This window comes from Mesoplodon bidens (assembly GCF_964165515.1).
Source record: "Mesoplodon bidens genome assembly, chromosome: 17".
In the NCBI taxonomy this organism is placed as follows: domain Eukaryota; kingdom Metazoa; phylum Chordata; class Mammalia; order Artiodactyla; family Ziphiidae; genus Mesoplodon; species Mesoplodon bidens.
This window is the reverse complement of record NC_138174.1, coordinates 11399113-11420925: the sequence shown is the minus strand read 5'-3', so window position 1 is coordinate 11420925 and position 21813 is coordinate 11399113. Positions and strand designations below refer to the sequence as shown.

General features: G+C 36.3%; 1 protein-coding gene across 4 annotated transcripts in view; it reads right to left on the bottom strand.

Moving 5' to 3' along the window:
- Positions 1 to 21813, bottom strand: part of NBEA (neurobeachin) — a 613622-nt gene that overhangs the window by 303236 nt on the left and 288573 nt on the right. For all 4 annotated transcript variants that reach the window (XM_081214387.1, XM_081214388.1, XM_081214389.1 and 1 more), the window contains 2 exons: positions 6012 to 6120; positions 2214 to 2380 (listed from right to left, as the gene is read on the bottom strand). In XM_081214387.1, the coding sequence (XP_081070513.1) occupies positions 2214 to 2380; positions 6012 to 6120 (276 nt within the window). The remainder of the gene's footprint in view (positions 1 to 2213; positions 2381 to 6011; positions 6121 to 21813) is intronic.

Genomic DNA, 21813 nt, shown 5'->3' with positions numbered 1-21813 from the left:
ATGTGATTAACATCTATAATCAGTTGACTTTAAGTAAAGGATATTATTCTCAATAATGTGGGTGTGGCTCATCTAATCAGTTGAAGGTCTTCAGAGAAAAGACTGAGGCTTCTTGGAGAAGGATTTCTGCCCCAAGACAGAAATCCTGCCTACGCTTCCAGCCTGCCAGCCCACCCTACAGATTTCAGACTTGCCAGGTTCCATAAGCATGTGAGCCAATTCTTTAAAATAAATCTATATATATCTATAACCATATCCATATTCATATCCATAGCTATATCTTATCTGTATCTATGTCTTACATATATCCTATTGGTTCTTTTCTGTTTCTCTGGAGAACCCTGATTGACACACTCTGCTTCTATTTGTACAAGCTGTGTGATACTATCTAAGTTTCACTTAACCTCTGAAATCTTCAATTTCTTCATTGTAATATGAAAAAAAATTTCAGTATCAACCTTAATAGAGATGTTCTGAATGTTAAACAAAATAACCCATGTAATGTTCTTAGTATGGTGCCTAGCACACAATAAATATTTAATAAATGTTAGATGTGGTGGTATTGCTATTATTATAAGAAACAAATATTGAGTGTTCACTATTTTTTTTAATATCTTTATTGGAGTATAATTGCTTTACAATGGTGTGTTAGTTTCTGCTGTATCACAAAGTGAATCAGCTATACATATACATATATCCTCATATCTCCTCCCGCTTGAGTCTCCCTCCCTCCCACCCTCCCTAGCCCACCCCTCTAGGTGATCACAAAGCACGGAGCTGATCTCCCTGTGCTATGCAGTAGCTTCCCAACAGCTATCTATTTTACATTTGGTAGTGTATATATGTCCATGTCACTCTCTCACTTTGTCCCAGCTTACCATTCCCTCTCTCCATGTCCTGAAGTCCATTCTCTACGTCTGCATCTTTATTCCTGTCCTGTCCCTAGGTTCTTGAGAACCTTTTTTTTTTTTAAGATTCCATATGTATGTGTTAGCACACGGTATTTGTTTTTCTCTTTCTGACTTACTTCACTCTGTATGACAGACTCTAGGTCCATCCACCTCACTACAAATAACTCAATTTCGTTTCTTCATCTGTCGTTGGACACATAGGTTGCTTCCATGTCCTGGCTATTGTCAGTAGTGCTGCAATGAACATTGTGGTACATGACTCTTTTTGAATTATGCTTTTCTCTGGGTATATGCCCAGTAGTGGGATTGCTGGGTCATAGGGTAGTTCTATTTTTAGATTTTTAAGGAGAGTGTTAACTATTTTTAAAGACATTATGTTATAATTTTACTTTAAATTCAAATAATAAAGTTTTCTTAAATCTATCTTATACTTGAGACACCAGGACAGTCTGTCAAATAAAATCCTGGCCATATTCTAGATGTTCTTCTGTAACTAACAGAATCACTTCTACCAGAATTTTTCTTAGTGTCTCGTCCACATTTACCCAATCCCTAAACTCTGCCAGACAGAGACTTAATAAAAACAGTCAATGAGATAAGATAAAATGAAGACATATAAATGAAGAACATTAGCAATCAAAATATAGTGACCTGCTTCACTACTATTTTTCTAGAAGGCATTGTGTAGAGGACAACAAAACAAAACAAAACAATTTTATGCTCACAAAACTTTAGGAAGAAAAACACTTGTAATGCAAAAACAACCAATTTTGGTTTTGTTTCTATTATAGTATCATAAATACCCTAATTTGAGATGGAACCTTTCCTAAGAAAGACTGCATAGAGAAATATAGAAGAAAAAATTTTAAAAGAATGTATTACTTCTCCATAGTGAATGCTTATATTATTATTACTTGAGCATAAAAAAATTAAGAATGATATAAATTTAACAATTTGAAGAGTTGACTCTGAAGATTAAAAACAAGTCACTTCTTATAACTAACACCCATGTTATATATGAGAGATGGTAGTCTAAAATACTTGCCTAAACAAATTTTGTATTATGTTACATATTATTATGAGTTAGAAAAAATTTCCATTAGATTACTTTTAAAAGTTTAGATTTTCTTTTAAACCATTCTCAAGGGTCATTACTAAAGATTTCAGGAGAAAAATTAAGTCATTTTTTACACTTTAAAATCATATTTTGTAAGGAATTTTTAAGTTTATAGTTTTCTTTTACTTATAACTACTATAATTAACCTATGAGTTACTATTTACTTCTAGTTTTTTATAACTCACCTATGAGAAACTGCTCCCCAAGCACCATGCTTATTTGTGAGAATGTTAAGGATCTTCTGTTTCAGCTGATTTGCAGTCACATGGTCCCTATGTTTCGCAGCACTAATGAGATGGTCACACATCTTTTCTTCCTCTCTTCTATCAGCAGCATATTGGGCACACTGCGACTACAAAGAAATACAAACAGTTCATGATAATAAACCTCTACCGTTTGTAAGAAAGAAATGATATTTAACCTCGAGTTAAAGGGTAATAATTATCAATTCAATTTTTAAAACGCAGATAATGTAGTCTTTTGAAAGTTTATTCTAAAATATATATATATACACACACACACATATATAATCACCTTTCAAACTGGTAAAAATATGTTTTCTTTGTGTTTATACCTAAAGTATATGTAAAGTAATTTGAATATTATTAAGTAATATAATCAAGTAATTAATGACTTTTAAGGTTCCTTCCAATTCTGAAATTCTGATTTTAACATATTCCAAAAATAAGCATTTTAAAAACAAAATGATTTATTAAAAATGTAAACCTACTTATTATTTTAACCTATATAGTACATATCTCACTTAAAATAAGAGTTATGTTCCTGATAATTATATATAGATCAAAAACTTGCCACTTAATATATAGTGTTCCATTTTGTAAATGGCAATGTGGTGTAGAAGAGAAAGCAGTAGTTTAGGAATTTAGACCTGGATTTAATTTCATACTTCATGCGAATTCTGTTTTTTTCACTGTATTCGGTTTTACATTTGTAAAATGAAGGGCTAAAACAAGGTTTTCTCTACAGTGTCTCCTAGCTCTAGAATCTAATGTATTCAAAGTTTCTCATGATAACTACTACCTTAATCTTATGTTCCCTAATAATCAGTTGTCCTGTCAGCTATCTGTATTCAAGTTCATTGGTATTAGCAACACAGGTAATCAATCTCATTGTGTATCAAAAAGGCTCAATACAAACATGAATATGAAGATGAACGTCTCTTTAACCATAAGTTTGATTTGTTTTGTATAATAATTTTTGTATAGGGTAGAGTGACTGCAGATTTTAATGTTATCATGTATGTAATACAAGTCATATAACTACAAAAAAGTTTTGTACGTCTAAAAATATACATATAATGAGTTCACATTCATCATTACAAAGTAAAAATCTTTCATGTAAGGTATCTGAACATATTCCTTTCAACTATCTATACAGACTACTACCACAAGTCATCTCTTCCAGAGAAATAACCCTACAGTAACCTAAGAAGGATTAATTCATTTTCCAATTTATCTTTTTGTACAGGGAGTCACCAATTAGTACAATGATCTGCCTCCATAATGAGGTTAATATTTCATTAGCTCTTTGGAGAGTAAAATTAAATTTTCATTTTTCTTCCTTAACAATCATAGTGGTTAACCAAAAAAAATTAACTGTGAAGTACCCATCTCAAATTAAATACATTTTTTCTCTTAATTACAGGCCTATATAAGAGATATAGAAATTCCTCAAAAAGTCCTAGTATAAAATGTTATGACTTTTACAAAATCTTTTACAATTTAAAAGTGATATAAGTTTGGTAAACTACACACGCACAAACATACACACAATCAATGCATTTACTAATACAGCTTTAACCTAAAAAGAACAAATAGAAACATCTGGGTTAAAAAACAATGCACATTCGTTAAGTAACAATGACAGTACTCTCCAAATTAGGTTTACATTAGTAGTTTATTTTATGTGTACACAATCTAAAAACCTTGAGTCTTCATATCCCCTTCATAGCCTCTATACCTCCCTTAGCCATGCATCATCAACAGGAGTGATCTCATTCATCCCCGAGGGAGTAAAAACTGGTATTAGGGTTGTGTGAAAAAAACCTTACTCTTTTAATGTATAAAGCACAGATGCATATACGGCACACAAATAGATATGCAGCATATTGATGATAATACAATAAATCAAGGTGGGGGCTGATTAGGATGACAACTATTTAAAAATTTTCCTTGCGGGGAGCAACAAAGAAAAAAGGTTGAGAAACAGTGCCCTTAGCTTAACATCACCTTGGTTAAATATATGTTAGAGCTTGTAACTAATATCTAGCTGCTTGAAAATCTATTTTAAAGCCTTTCACATGACAAATATTGATCTGCTTATATTCCCACAAAATATCCTGATTTTCTTAGTAGATATATGATCAACTCAAAACTGATTCTGCAGGGAATTCCGTTAATAATCTAAGCCTTATTTACTAACAGAAGTCAAAAGTTAATTGAATATTCTTATTTTGTCTAGAGTTCTGACATATCTTATACCTAAACACACTATATTCAAAGAACTCAATCTTTTCTTGTCATCCAAGTTACAGCATGATACCCAATGTTATAAATATCCTATGCTATTTATAGTTGAAGCGATACAAAACTTCATTTTGACAAACACTTAATTGTCAATGGACTTTTACCAGAGTTTAAAATGTTTGTTTGTTTTTTGCAAAATAAGGTTGTGTAATCCCATATGACAAGTGTGTGCTGTCTCATCTGACAAATGAAGCAGAGGTTATGGGTTTTAAAGTGACAACAGCTATTTTTCTGCCTCATGCTTTTTTTTTTTTTTTGCGGTACGCGGGCCTCTCACTGCTGTGGCCACTCCCGTTGCGGAGCACAGGCTCCGGACGCGCAGGCTCAGCGGCCATGGCTCACGGGCCCAGCCGCTCCGCGGCATGTGGGATCTTCCCGGACCGGGGCACAAATCCGTGTCCCCTGCATCGGCAGGTGGACTCTCAACCACTGCGCCACCAGGGAAGCCCCCTGCCTCATGCTTTTTACCTAGGTAGGTCAGAGATCACTAGGCCTAGGACATCAACTTGCATGGCTAAGAGAGCTGCTTTACTGAGATAAAAACCTCATCAAAACTGAAACCGTGGGCTCTGGCTTCCAGCCACACCACACTTGTTCGCATGCCGTATCAAGAGAATAAATTGGTGGAGTTATATATTATTTTCAAGGCCACTGAAGTCCAACCTAAGCCAAACACCAGGTCACCTCAATATTTCTGAAACCAATTTTATTGAATTAGGACAATACAAATAATGTCAAATAATTATTGACATGCTAGAAATATAAGAATAATGTTCTTAACTTAAAAAACTATTAGTATGTAATATATAGTGCTTGAACATCCTTTAGTTTTTGCATATAAAATAGAAATGACTGCTATTCGTTCTTTACTCAAATGATAGTTAATTGTACTTATGAGGATTTTTCAACTATTACATTTCCATATATAGAGTGATACATACAGATCTACATTTATATCATATATAATGGCATTGCTTCATTTGTCATTAAAATATAATTATAAATATAAAATATGAACTAAAATAATCTTTGGCCACTCTAAATAAAGATAGATACATTATTAAATAATAAATTACTGAATGGTAAAACTGTTTCTCCATATAATCACTGTTACACCCATAACTAATGGTGTGTAAACTATGCCTAAAAATTACTAAAGGAATTGCATTATAAAACTGTATTTGCCTTTAAGAATATGTCAGAATAACTTCAGTCCACCAACTGGTTAGGAACAGGGCAGGATGGGTCTCTTCGTGTTGTAAATGAGGTAAAAAGAAATAAGTGCCCTGTATTTGACATTTACTAAAGCTTTTAAAAACTACTGAAATGACTTCAGTGAAATTTTTCTCTTAAAAAAAAAACCTTATGTAAGGTTACCATTGGTGACAACCGACTTATAACAGAAAAGCAGAATTTAACTCAATCCCAAAACCTTACCTCGAACTCTGCATGTTTATGTACATCCTCAGCTCTCTGTCTATTCAAAATAAACTCAGCTTCATTTGCAACACGAACTATATGGTCCTTCATAGCATGGCATAGCAATCTGAAAAGAAAAATACCTTTGGAATTATTATTCTTAATACCTTTGTTTAATCCAATTTTTTTCAAAAATCAAACTTCAGTATTGCAAGTATTAACTATGCATAAATTTTAGATAAAGCTAAATCATATAATTAAGAAATATGCCATTATATTACAGCAATGCCTCTTAAATATAGTGTGCCTTGTGAACAAATGATTCCGTTAATTCAATAAAGTTATTTAATGCGCTAAAAACCAAGGATTTTTGACACTTTTTTTTTTTTTTTTTTTTGGCTGTATGTGGGCCTCTCACTGTTGTGGCCTCTCCCCTTGTGGAGCACAGGCTCCGGACGCCAGGCTCAGCGGCCATGGCTCACGGGCCCAGCCGCTCCACAGCATGTGGGATCTTCCCGAACCGGGGCACGAACCCGTGTCCCCTGCATCGGCAGGCGGACTCTCAACCACTGCGCCACCAGGGAAGCCCTTGACACTTTTTAAAATGGCTAGAACAACAAAATTCACTGCCATGGAAGTAAATTTTCACACAAAACTGGATGACCATAGGTTAGGAAATCTATAGACTGGATTCTTTCTTTAATTAATACAGACAATAGGACTGACACCTAAAATTCACTTAAATGCTGAATTCTTAATTCTAAGATGGAACTACCTTGAAATGAGTTCCAAGTAGCACCCAATTCAAGATAGTTCTCAGTAGAAATCTTTCCAAAATCCATGTCTGTTCTGACACAGATTTTGTTACTCCATGATGAGATTTCGGTTAAATTATGACTGTCACTCTAGGACCAGCGGGAACTTCCTGGCAGTATGACGGAAGCACCACTAAAATCCTGCATAGCAGCAGGACACGTAGAGAGATCACTTGGAAACATGCAGCAGTATTCTCTTCAATCACATAAGAGGGACACAGGCACATTCCAATGGGAATATGGTCTAGTCTTCAGCATGAAAGTTAACGACAACATAAATTATTCAAAGACACAACGGTTAGGGGAATCTGCTAGAAACCACAATACTTGGGGAAAAAGGGCTGAAACTCCTATGTAAATAATGTTAGAGGGCAAACAATCATATGGATAGTCTTAAATTTAATCACTGAGGCAGCTGGAAAAATAAAAGAAGTTAAAGGAAGACTAAATTCCAAATATTAACTTTTGATGACATCATTGGTCTATACTTTATAGACAGTCTTCAAAAGAGAAAAGGGATGTGAGAGATTAGAGTATTTCATTCAATGGCTTTGTCTAGTACATGAAGGCTGAAGAAAGCCAGGAAAAAATCTAATATGTGCAAATTAGTACAGATTACATTTAAATAGATTAACAGAAGACAGCTGGAAAGGAGAGGCTCAGTGTCTGGCTGGTTAATAAGTACTATTCTCAGGAACAGAACAAGTGGATGGGCAAAGCCAAGAGGCATGGTGGCAGAGGAGGGGGGTGGGGTGGGGGAGACTCATGCCTCAGACACACCAGAGAAATTGCATCAATTGTCCGAAAGTCTGTCCTCCTACCTCTGACCCTTATGAGTCATATAGCAACTCATATATGATGTTTTATTTCCATGCATCTTCTTATCTGACTCATTGTCATTCTGGGTGACCTCATCAGCCACGTGGGAAACCATTCACCACAGTACCTCACAATTCTCTGACCTCTTAAAGGGGGACCAAAAATCCCTTAATCTAAGATTCCTTTAGAATCTTCAATTCTACCTCACTTGAGGAAATCACCTCACTGGCCATAATCAGCTTCACATCGTAAATCTTTATGCCAACAATCTACCCTCTGGTCACAATCTCCTATCCTAAGTGCGTTCTCTCCCCTTCACTCGTCCCTCTCTGGCCCCAGGCAAAAATAAGCTCACTTCCAACTTCTACTTCTTTGATCCTTCTTTGATCAACCACTGCTCAGATTTATCTCCTTTCCCCCCAAGCATGGATCCCCCCCAGTCCACACTTTAACCATTCTCTTTCCAGCACCTTCACTCAATTCCTGATCTGCCTGCTGTAATTGCTCAGGAAATACGTAATCCTAGGTGAAGACGTGGGTCTCCCTCCTCATTCCTACATCTGGACCTCTGAGGAAACTTGAGTTGACTTTTCTAAAATAATTTTGTTAAGTGTGTATTCCTTGTCATGTGTGGTCACTGAAGTCTCTGTTTCATTATGTTAGTGTCAGCTGATGATTAGACAGAGATTTCTTTAAATGCCTGAATCCAAAAATATCTCCCAGAATTTCTCAAGCAGCTGTGTGTGTGTTTGGACAGCCCTTGAACACTCAGCCAGGCAGGTTTCAACTCTACCTTTGCATTTCCTTCCTGCTTCCATAGAATCCCAGCGTCAGCAAAAGATGAGAGTTTGGGGCCTTCTCAGGTCTTTCCAGAGCATGAACACAACGCTAAGCGTGTGCAGGACCCTTTACATTTCCAGGAATATGTCAGAGCTTTTCAAAGCCCTTGTGTACATTTCACTCCCCAGCTGCTCCTCCCAAGCTTTTTGGTGTGCCTAGCATTTGCCTCAACTGTTAATCTATTACCTCAGGCAGCTGAGGTGTCTATCACCTGAGGCAGGGAGGTCTAAGATATTAGCTTATAAATGTCTTCAACAAATGCCCTCAGGAAATCAGCTTTTTTTTTTTTCTTTTTCTTTTTCACTCCAGGCCACTTCCAGGTTAGGCAAAATAAAACAAATCTTTTAAGCCATTCTTCCAGGGAGTCACCAGACAGATCAGAACAAGTAATTGATTTAAAATTCTTTGCTAATGAGGTCTATTATGCTCCCTCTGGTACAGTGCTTATAATGTGTGCTGCATTTTTATGGCTTCCTTTGAACTGGGGAGCAAAGGTTGGGACCAGAGTAAGTTAAAATGTCACAAAATTACTCTATCGTCACACCCACCAATAATTTTTTTTTTTTTTTTTTGCGGTATGCGGGCCTCTCACTGTTGTGGTCTCTCCCGCTGCGGAGCACAGGCTCCGGACGCGCAGGCTCAGCGGCCATGGCTCACGGGCCCAGCCGCTCTGCGGAATGTGGGACCCTCCCAGACTGGGGCACGAACCTGTGTCCCCTGCATCGGCAGGCGGACTCCCAACCACTGCACCACCAGGGAAGCCCCCACCAATAATTTTTGAAAATATTTTTGTTGCATATACAGTTATTGAGAATTATTTTTTTTCAAACGTTGAAAGTGTTATGTTACTTTCTTCTAGCTTTCTTTGTTGCTGTTATTCTTTTTTTTTTTTTTTTTTTTTTTTTTGCGGTATGCGGGCCTCTCACTGTTGTGGCCTCTCCCGTTGCGGAGCACAGGCTCCGGATGCGCAGGCTCAGCGGCCATGGCTCACGGGCCCAGCCGCTCCGCGGCATATGGGATCCTCCCGGACCGGGGCACGAACCCGTATCCCCTGCATCGGCAGGCGGACTCTCAACCACTGCGCCACCAGGGAGGCCCTGTTATTCTTTTTTTTAAATTTTATTTATTTATTTGTTTTTGGCTGCATTGGGTCTTTGTTGCTGTGCACGGGCTTTCTCTAGTTGTGGCGAGCAGGGGCTACTCTTCACTGCAGTGGGCTGGCTTCTCATTGCTGTGGCTTCTCTTGCTGCAGAGCACAGGCTCAAGGCGTACAAGCTTCAGTAGTTGCAGCACACGGGCTCAGTAGTTGTGGCTCACGGGCTCTAGAGCGTAGGTTCAGTAGTTGTGGCACACGGGCTTAGCTGCTCCACGGTATGTGAGACCCTCCCGGACCAGGGCTAGAACCCATGTCCCCTGCATTGGCAGGCGGATTCTTAATCACTGTGCCACCAGGGAAGTCCCTGTTGCTGTTATTCTAATTTTCCCTTTTGGTAGATGATCAGTTCTTTCTTTCTGGGTGCTTTTGTCTCTTTATTTTGGGCATTGTCCAGTTTCAGTACCATGTATCTAGTATGGGTTTCTTTTTATTAAGCCTACTTGAGGTACATTGTGACTTCTGTGTCACTGTATTCTTATTTTCAATCAGTTCTTAAAAATTCATAACAATCATCTTTTAAAATATTTCACCTCCCCTACTCTGTATTTTTTTCCTTTTTCAATTCTGATGATTTGTAAACTAAACTTTCTTAGTTTACCTCGATATCTCTAACATCACTTCATTTTTCATTTCTTTCTCTTTCTGCATTCTGGGAAAAATTTCAAAATGTATGTTCCAAGTCACTGGTTCCCTTTATCTTTGTCTAATCTGATGAATCATTAATACATGGAGTTTTTTCCAAATTGTATTTTTAAATTCTATAATTTTTGATTTTTCAAATCTTCCTCTTCATTTTGATGGTCTCTTCTTATTCATTAAATTTTGTGCTATTTTATTTCCTGTATTTCACAATTCTAATCTTGGTAGTCCCTGGGGGTCTAAATTTTTTGTTTTTTTCCTTGTTGATTCTCATACATAGTGGCTTTCATTCTCATATATTTAGTACTCTTTGACTGTTAACTCATTTCTGGTCTTAATCAGGAGTCCAACAGACCTAACTTGGATAAGTATTTGCTTTTATTTCTTTTGATACCAAGGAGAGCCCACTAGAACCATGTCAGCCTCTCTTAAGGATCTTGGCTTAGCATGAAAGTTTCAGGCGAGGTTCTATACTTAATTCCTGGCTAAAGACTTAAAATCCTAACAGCATTGCTGTTTTAGGCATATGTCCCCAAGGCATTCCTATTCCTTGAGACACCAATTTATAGGGGGGAGATGTGGCCCTGGAGAAGGCTAAACCATGCCTAAACCATTTATAAGATGCATGTTGCCTCAAAGAGTATATCCTAAGTAGGATGTGAATGTTCTGTAGCAGAAGAAAACCTCAGATCACTGAGTTACCCATACAGCTTTATTCACTTTTCAATCTGCTGAAATGTGACTTTAAGATCATCCTACATTAAATTAATCACCAGTCTTGTCAATTTTACCTCCATAATATATTTTTCATCTGTTTGTTCATTACTTTAACATTGTTTTAATTCAAGCCTTAATCATCTCTCATTCAATTACAATAGCCCCCTAATTTCTCTGCCTCCCTCAAATCTTCCATCCTTCTGATACATTTTTTGCTTTGCCATGACTGTTATTTACACTTAAATTTCTTCAATGGCTACTTTTAATAGACAGGATAATAGCCAAACATTATATATAGATAACAGTCTACTTCTGTAACCGTATCTACTGCCTTTTTAGCATACTTTTTCTATGTTCTAGAAAAACCTTCCTAGTTCTTTTAATGACTCATGTTATTTCAGGATTTCTATATGTGCCATTTCTTCTTCCTGTAATTCTTGTCATTCCCTCCTCTCAATACAACTAAGAGATCTTCTCCCAATTTCTCAAATGTTCTGGGCATTATAATATTTATCACACTGTCTTATGGATTTTTTTCCCTCTCTTTTCCTTTTAATAAGTCTCTCTCTCTTAGAATGTGAAGTTTGTTAAATGAGGTACAATCATTATTCTTCTCTGTATCCAACATGATCTGCATGTACATGTCATGAAATATGGACTCACCAATAACATATGACTAAATGGAAATATGACTGAATGAATACATGAGCAGGTTATGTGGGAAGGAGGGGCAAAGAAGAAACAGGACTTTAATGATTAAGGCAGTTTAACACTATAAAATTTTATGATACATTTAGCACATAAAAAAGAGGTAAATAAAAATATCAGATAACTTGGGAATTACAGAACATTTTCTTCCTCAGAGTATCTGTACAAGATAGGAAGTAAATGAAGTGGTCTTCATCTTCTACTGTAAGTTTATTTTTCAAAGGAAATAGAAAAAGAAAACAATTTGTTCAATTCTATTCATTCCTGTCCTAAAACAGAGTTGTCATGGATACAGGAAAGAAGTCAGGAGACAAAACAAAGTATTCTCTTCCAAATGGAACAGATATCATTGCAGCAAGTTCTGATTTTCTAGGAAGTTTCTAATTGTATGCAGTTTGTTATAATTTAAATTGCTTGTCATTGACCTGAAACCCTGAGATCCTGAATTTTAAATATAAATAATTCCTGTAATTTGACTGAAAGAAAAAAAAATATCAATTGGAAAGGCAATATGAGAGGTCGGACAAATTAGTCTTTCATCATCTCTAGATGAGTGAGGGGACAGGAGGCAGAACCAGTTTATATTTAAGTTCTGTCTTTTATTAGTGTTATAAACTTGGACAAATAAATTTTCCTTGTGTCTGAGTTTTCGTTTTCTGATTAGAAAATGGGTGTGCACTGTCTCAGATATCCTATAAACTGGAAGAAACAGTGCATGCCCAAGCTGTAAGATTACAGCTTAAATTTTAGATCCTGATTTATTTAGTCAAGAAAACAGACTCTGATTGGAAGTAAGGTGGCCACACAGTGTAGGAGCAGATGTAATACCTCAGTGTCACTTCCTCTGGCCCCAAAACCTTAAAAGAATTAGGCATAGAGTTTCTAGTGACACTGCAAGGAAGAGGCTGGCTGTATCAGAAAATTTCAATTTCTTCCTGTGCTAGAGTTGTTTAATAGACTATTAAAAAATCTGGAAACATTTATAATTTTTTTAATTTAAATAATATAGAGCTCAGAAAAAGAGTAATATAGAGAGCTCAAAGACAGATTATAACTTTTAACATAGAACTGTGCCCATATTTGCTTTATTAGATAATATAGAACATAAAGGTATTTTCTGTTGTTTTAAATCTTAATTTTCACAAAAAAAGCTAAGGTTGATTTTTTTTTTTTTCTTTTGATCCCACGCAGTGTGCCTATACTTGTTTTGGTTCTGTCTCCTAAAAGAAGCCTTCCCCAATCATTACTGTCCACTGAAATAGGTCCTTCTTCTTAAGTCAATGCAATTTTTATATCAATTTTTTGCACTTAGTTATATACTGTCTATGACACTTTGAACTGTTTAATTTTTTGTGCATGTAAAACCTAACTTCTCAATTACAAATTACTTTGAGATGAAGACCAGATGTAAAATGTATTTGTATCATTGCTAAAACTATATAATGAATATTTTATAAGTATTCAGTTTTGTTTTGTTTTTCTGTATGTAGTATAATTATTAACATAGGTGTTAAGAACTTCAGGAATACCTGTACAGGTATTAAATTACTTTTGGTAATTAGAAAATAACAACTTTTTCTTAATCCTTGTCCAGCTTGGACTGTGACTCTTCATAACAGCCATGTTATAAAATAAATATTCTGTTTTTTCACATGTTGGTCTGTACACAGCAACTGAGAGAGATAAATTGTCTGTGTGTTCTCATTTTACAAACATGGAAACTAATCCACCTATAATCAATGCTTCAATTCCCTGGGCACCTTGGGAGGAGTTCCTAGACTAAAACTAATGGCTCCAGACCATGACCGTACTCTGGCTTGCTCATTCTATTCTTTTACCTTTCACCTTTAGTTTATCCTTGGACTGACCACACACACTATATCTTCATGGCAGCGTTGACTCTCCTGTAACCAGGTAGTTCACTTCTCCCTGTGTCTGTTCTTTAAACAACATACTAGCCACAAATGCAAAGGCCAACTCTAGTCTCCTCTGTTATCAACTGATCCTGGTTGTGTTAGAATGGGCACAGAAACTAAATCAAAGTTTTCTAATAAAGACGTATCATTTGAATCTAGGCTGGCATTTGCTTGCAATATGCAAGCTAAGGACAACAACAAAAACAAAACTTTATATCTCTAAGAAATAAGAAACAGGAAGAAGTATGGCACAGAAATGACTATGCCAAAAACAGGGCACCTTTCCCTTTTTTTTTTTTTAAATACAAAGAACCATTAGTGTTTTATGAAATATTACTTAACTCTCACCAAAGCTAAAATAATAGTGCCTGGAAGGAAAGTATATTTAAAGTTGTTCTCAGAAGGAAAAAAAATCTCAATATATATAGATACATATGCAGATATATCTTAAACATGGTTAAAAATGCAATTCAAATAAAATATATGATTACTAATTTTGAAATTTTTTACTTGAAATCTAGCCATTATTAAATGGGATTTGTTTATCTTAGTTTCAGGTAAATATATTATTTACCACCAATGTCTAAAGTTAAGTCTATAAATTAGCAATACTGTTTAAGATCTATACAATTAATTTTGTAAATGCACAGATTTTTTTTACCTCGTTTGCAAACCTCAATATGTTTAATAACTTATTACATGTGTAAAATGAATAACATAGTAGTACGAAAAAAGAATAAATTAGGTATTACATGAAAAAATATAGAGGGAACTTCTGTTTTCCAGGAGTTTCCAGGGTTTCTTGGTTCAAATTTAAATCAGATTCTCAACTCTAAGAAAAAAGTTTCTTATAGTGTTAGAAGGTGCTGGTTTTTTTTTTTTAAACAGTTTTTGCCAAATCAAGGACATGAAACAAACTCAAGCAAACCAAAGCTTATTGGTTTAATTATTGAATAGCATTTGTTAAATTAACGAGGATATTCAAATTTGGGCGATATAATCACTAAATAATTAAACTTGAATACGATATGCTTCTCTTCCTCAAAACGTAAGAAATGCAAGGTTATACATTTTTCCTTATTTTAAAGAACAAAACAAAAAATTGGAATCTTGTGAATCATAGGTCAAATTCAGTGCTAAACAAGAATACATTCCAGCTTGTTATGAATATTCATTAATTATATCCTATAGGCTTCCAAAAGAGTGAAAGAGGTTTATTTTAGGCAAATGATTAATTTATTTCAAAAGATCACTCAAGTTCTATAATTTGAAAGTCTTTCTTATTTGCTTTATAGTTCAATTCATATTTTAATAATTTAAAATCCAATTATTATTGCCAAGATATTATAGGCAATTTTACATCCCATTAACCTTGCTTTGTTTTAATTATAAAGATCCTTTGTTAGATTCCTTTAAATGATCCAGTTTATAATTTCAGCCTGTCCTAGGGAGTACTTTAATTCAGCTGCACATTCATCAACTGTTTTTGTCGTTAATTGTAGACAACTGCACAATTGCTTTCTCCAGCTATGATTGATGAATTATATTCACGAATGTAGCTGTTAAGTAGGATAAACATTTATAACAATTTCCACCTAAAGATTTTTATCTTCATTCCCACAAGGAAAATTAAAGACATATTCTAACAACCAAGAGAAAATATTTTGTATGTTTCATTTTACACTATTAGAAAAAGTTAAGAAAAATGTTGTATGTCCATGCAAATGGGATAAAAGTGTATGTAAAGAATCTAATTTGTGCCTAGTATAGAGTCGGCATCAACAAATAGAAGCCAGATAAACTGAGTAATGTGTCTTTACTGTAACTACATCTGAACTAACTAAATATGATTTTTTAAAAAAATCTGGAACTCCCAGTTCAAATTTATGAAAGAGAAAGGTCTAAATTGAAAGGAAATGGACCAAACTAAAGATAGGAGTCTGCAAAATTCTGAATATATACTGTATGTAGTAACAAAAACTAACAAAATAAGCTTCCATTTTTTAAGTGTCTATATTACTGTAGTTGTAATAAATGTCATATATCACATCCAACCTTCAGAGAAACTAGGCAAGATGTGAAACAATGTCAGAGGGAGATTATGTTACATGCCTAGAATCTAATAGTTTATCATTAGGAGAACTGGTATTTGAACTTGTTACAAATAATACACACATGCTCCATATTATAATAGGCACTGTGGAAATAGCCATAAAAAATACACCACAAATAAACAGGCACTATCACTATGGTATGGTAAGTATAAACCAGGGGAAAATGGAAGGTGGTTTGAGAACATGGGAAGGCACCTAATCTGGATTAGGGATGTGGAGGGGTTGGTGCTCAGAGAAGACATTATTTTCACTAAAGTTAGAGAAATGAATGTCTTAAAGCAATGCCCATTGTCTTTGTCCTGTGGACTACTGGGGAAAACACTACAATAGCAAAGACAGCATCCTCCATCAGGTCCCCCAAACACTGGCAAGTCTCCTGTGTTTCCTCAGTCATTTTGCTCCCCAGTTTCTCTACACTGGCTATTTTCAATATTTTCTACTCTCCTCAAGTATAACACTCACCTCCCCAAATTTCCTTCATTCTCAGAAAATGGCCCTAACGGCCACTTTATAGAGAAAATAGAAGGCATCATTACAGAAACTCTCTGAATCCCGCCACCAATTGAATTGCCTGCGTCCTTTCTCAATACTCATCCACAAAAGGCTACCCCCTGTCCCTCTGCCTCACCCCTCTCAGAGACTGTACTCTTTTAACTGAGTAGAAACTTTTCTTCTTTCTTTCCCACTGTATTGGCTTCTTTCCATCAGCATTGTAAAGTCCTCAAATCCTTCCTTCTACTCCCCTCCTCCCCCTCAAATTAAAACCCTATCCACCACCAGCAACCACCCTTTCCCCTTCTTGGCCAACTTTCTTATAGTTTTAAGTACTTACTGTCTATACTCACCTCCCGCTCACTTCTCACCTGAAAACATCCAAGCTACTCTCCCTACTTCCCTCAGTTATCTGCTCCCATCCTCTACCTGCCTTTTGGCACATTTATTACATCAGTAATTACTTAACCTAACACTGTTGTTTCCACCGGACTGAAAGCTCTAGTACTGCAGTGCCTGGGTCTATACCCAGCATCTTTAGCAGGCAGGTATTCATTCACCAGTATACATTTGAATGAAATCAACATGTCCCTCTTGTCACTGACTCCAGTGGTGCCTTTAATCCTGACTTAAAATCCTCTTGTTGACTATTCATTCCTTCTCAAACATTCTACTCAACATTCTTTTCTTCATTCCTTCAACAAATATTTGTGATTGAAAAATAGGTACTAGACATTATTATTCCAGAAACCAGGGATATATCAGCAAATAAAGACAGAGAATAAGACACGAGTTCTGAAGGGAAGTACATTTTAGCGGGAAGACATGTAAACCAAGAAAAGATTTTGAGACAATGTTACTGAATGTTAAAACAGAGTCATGTAATGGAAGTCTGATAACACAGTAAGATGGTCAGGGGAGCCTCTCTAAGAGTGTGACATTTAAGCTGATTCCTCAATGATGGGAAGAGCCAATCATGTGAAGATGTGGGGAAAGAGGATTCCCAGCAGAAACAGCAGCGAGAGCCTGGCCGCTTGTTTCCACTCACTCCACACACTCTCCCTGAGCATCACACCTGTATCCTTTTTTTTTTTTTGCTGTACGCGGGCCTCTCACTGCTGTGGCCTCTCCCGTTACGGAGCACAGGCTCCGGACGCGCAGGCTCAGCGGCCATGGCTCACAGGCCCAGCCGCTCCACGGCATGTGGGATCTTCCCAGACGAACCCGCGTACCCTGCACTGGCAGGCGGACTCCCAACCACTGCGCCACCAGGGAAGCCCCACACCTGTATCCTTATCCCCCATTTACCGCATGCAAACTGAGAACTCTTGAATTTAAATCTCCATATTAGCTCTCTCTTTGGAGCTGGACACCCAAATTCCAAATTCTAAGATGTCAATTTAACATTTCCACTTGGAACTTTCATAGGTGCTACAAATTCAGTGTAACCGAAAGTAAAAATATCTCTCACCAAATTCGTGCCCTTCCTTCTGTATTGTTCTAAGTAAAATATGCTTACACTATAAATCATCCAGCTATTAAAGCCAGAAATCAAAGTACCTTCTTTCTCCTCTTACCATCCAATCTATCAGCAATTCTACAGATTTAATTTCCAAAAGATACCTCAAATTTGTACACTTCTTCCATCCTTACAGCCACTATTGGTTGCTCTACGACACCATTCTCTTCAAAAGGATTCTGGAATGTCAGACCGGTATCTCGCTTCCAGTCTGCAGCCCCAGGTACCCATCTGCCACTCTGCAGATTATGCCAAACCCTTCAACTACAGCCCTGTACCCTTAGCACAGCTTACAACCCCCTCCGTGGCATGACCCTTGCCATGAAGGGATGGCCCTTGCCTGCCTCTATGTGGCTGGCACACAACATGCACTGAAATAGCTGTTGGCTGAGTGAAAAGAGCTCTCCGGAAACATGTCTTGCTATCTCTTGCCTCCAGGCTTTTGCGGTACACTATTCCCTCAGCCCAGAATTTTATTCCTCTATTTTTCATTTTCTTCCACCTTGCTACGTCCTAATCATCTCTCCGTTCTCAACTAAGATGGCATTCTGTTTAGATATACTTTTTTGTGGTGAGGGGACCTCCTCCTTTCATTCTTTTTATAGGCGATTTTTAAGAGCAGTTTTACGTTCACAGCAAACATGAACAGAAGATACAGAGATGACCCAGATACCCCCTCCCCCAACCCATCCTCTTCCCCATATCACCATCCACCATCAGAGTGGTTACATTTGATACAAATGATGAACCTACATTAATACATAGCATTATCACCCAAAGTCCATAGTTTACACTAGGATTCACTCTTCGTGTTGAATATTCTAAGGATTTGGACAAATGTAAAGTGACATGTATCCACTATTACAGTATCATACAGAGTAGATTCATTGCCATAAAAATCCTCTCTGCTCTGCTTATTCATCCCTCCCTCCCCCTAATCCCTGGCAACCACAGATCTTTTTCCGGTGTCCATAGTTTTGCCTTTTCCATAATGTCATATAGTTAGAATCATACAGTAGCCTTTTCATATTGGATTCTTTCATCTCATAATACACAATTAAAGTTCCTCCATGTCTTTTCATGGCTTCATAGCTCACTTCTTTTTAGCACTAATTAGTAAATATTCCATTGTCTGGATGCATCATATAAATAAGTGGGTATTTATTTATCCATTCACCTACTAAAGTGCATCCTGGTTGTTTGCAAGTTTTGAAAATTATGAATAAAATGATTATAAACATCCATGTATACAGGTTTTTGTGTGGACATAAGCTTCTAACTCCTTTGGGGAGATACCAAGGAGCACGACTACTGTATTCCATGGTAAGAATATGTTTCGCTTTATAAAAAACGCCAACCTGTCCTCCAAAGTGGCTGCACCATCCTCCATTCCCACCAGCAGTGAGTGAGAGCTCCTGTAGCTCCACCTCTTCACCAGCATTTGCTGTAGTCTGCATTCTGGATTTTGGCCATTCTAATACGTATGTAGTGGTATCTCTTTGTCGTTTTAATTTACATTTTCCTGATGACATATGCTTTGGAACATCTTTTCCTATGCTTATTTTCCATCTGTATACTATTTTTGGTTAGGAGTTCGTTAAGGTCTTTGGCTCATTTTCTAACCAGGTTGTTTGTTTTCTTATCGCTAAGTTTTAAGAGTTCTTTGTATATTTTAGACAACAGTCCTTTATTAGATGTGCCTTTTGCAAATATTTTCTCCCAGTCTGTGGCTGTCTTCTCATTCTCTTGATATTGTCTTTTGTAGAGCAGAAGTTTTTCACTTTAATGAAGTCCAGCTCATCAATTTTTTCTTTCAGGATCATGCCTTTGGTATTATAACTAAAAAGTCATCTAGATTTTCTCCTTTGTTATCTTCTATGAGTTTCATAGTTTTTCGGTTTACATTTAGGTTTGTGATCCACACTGAGTTAAGTCTTGTGAAGAGTGTAAGGTCTGTGTCTGGATTTATTCTTGTGCACGTGGATGTCCAGTTGTTCCAGCACCATTTGTTGGAAAGATTATTTTTGTTTCATGGTATTGGTTTTGCTTGGATACACTTTTTGAAAACCCTGATAGCCTCACCAACTGGAGAATGCACCCCTCCAGACTAGGTAAGGTGCTCTGCCTTATGCTTGCATTAGTATCTGTAACACCCCTATCACAGCACCCTTGTGTTATTGTATGTGCTAGTCTAATGCTTGCCTTTCCTCCAAAATTTAGTACCATGTTTGTCTCATTCACTTCTCTATTCCCAGAGCCTATAATAGTGTTTGGTATATAGTAGGTGCTGAATAGACATGTGCTGTATTAATGTATACATGAGATGTTCTTGTATATTTAGAGCTAGCCATAATGTTTCAATATTTGTTCCAAAATCATCTTTATTGGAGGAACTATTAGTATAAAAAATGGAAACACAAATCTAGAATGGCACAAAGAACATTATGAGTATTTTGAGGTTTTCATGGATTATAATATTTTAAATATTATAACTACTTTCTATAATTCCAACTCCTTTCCTAAAACCAAACAAAATAAACTCCAAACACTACCAATGAACAACAAAAGAGTTTCAAAAGCTAAAAACCTCTATTAGCAAAATTTTAACTCTCCTCCTTTTCTGAGACAATAACTATAATCTTAATCTTTTTTTTTTTTTTTGCAGTACGCGGGCCTTTCACTGCTGTGGCCTCTCCCGTCGCGGAGCACAGGCTCCGGATGCGCAGGCTCAGCGGCCATGGCTCACGGGCCCAGCCGCTCCGCGGCATGTGGGGTCTTCCCGGACCGGGGTACGAACCCGTGTCCCCTGCATCAGCAGGTGGACTCTCAACCACTGCACCACCAGGGAAGCCCCTATAACCTTAACCTTAAATGCTGGAGCTTCAATTTGTTAACTCTTCAGAGTTACTGATAACAGCATAATTTTTGTTTTTACTTCACAGTTGAAACAAATTAGCCAAACTAGGGTGTATGTGAAGTGAGAGATTTCTACAACTGATATGACAGTGAGCCGCCTGGGTAAAAGTTTTTTTTTTTTCTATTTTTTCATTGCCTGAAGATGGATAATAACTGTTATCAATTCTTTTCACCATAAAATTTTATAAGAAGTAGAGTGTATTATTATGTTTAAAATTATTATTTATGCTATAAAAGAAAACTAATAGTTTCCTGCATCTTTTGCTTGGCAGCAAATGAAAAATTTATTTTAATATTTAGAGTTGTAGTATTATGACTACAAATAATTCAATCATAAAATATCTAAGCTAGAAATACACAATAAGATGAATTGTTATAAAAACAAAGGCTATTTCTCAGAATATAATACACTGATGAACAAAAATACTAAATTGCATTTAAGTTAATATTTTTCAAAATGGGTTTTTATAGCATATACAAACTAAGTTTCAAAGAATAGCTCATAACATATTCTTTCATGACACCTCCCTTGATAAAGATAAATTTTACATACAGTAACATTATTACCTTATCAATTTAATTAAATCTGGTTTCAAATAAGAAATAGATTACCCCAAATCTTCAGTCATTATTTTCCAAAGAATGCACTATATCATAGAAGAAGTTGTAAATAACGCAGGTCTTCAGCTGATAGAAGCTGAACATGTCAAAATGGTGACAGTTACATCTGTCTTCGTGTATCCATTGCCAATAAAGTATTGGAAAAATCATAGTGAAAAATCTTACCACAGCATCATTTTAACAATGGTATAAACAGATTCCTAACCAGACCTTTATAGTTCCTATATTAAACTTCTCTCACATTTTTAGCTGGATACTAGATAGCATGACATGGTCGAATAAAACTATTTCACATGAACTGAGATGGGCTGAGTGAGGGAGTAAACACTGAACACGGCTCTGAAAACAGATGGAGTGGCAGATGGGACTGCAGATTGGGTTCACTTGATCTATGTAAAACAACTTTACTACTTGGTAAGACGTAGCTCAGATCTCACAAAAATCATATAAAGTTTGTCCCTTTATTTCATACCTGCTTCCCCTCCGCCAAATAAAAATGTTTAACATTTTAAACTTTGCTCCTTTAAAGTATAAGTACCTGTGATGAA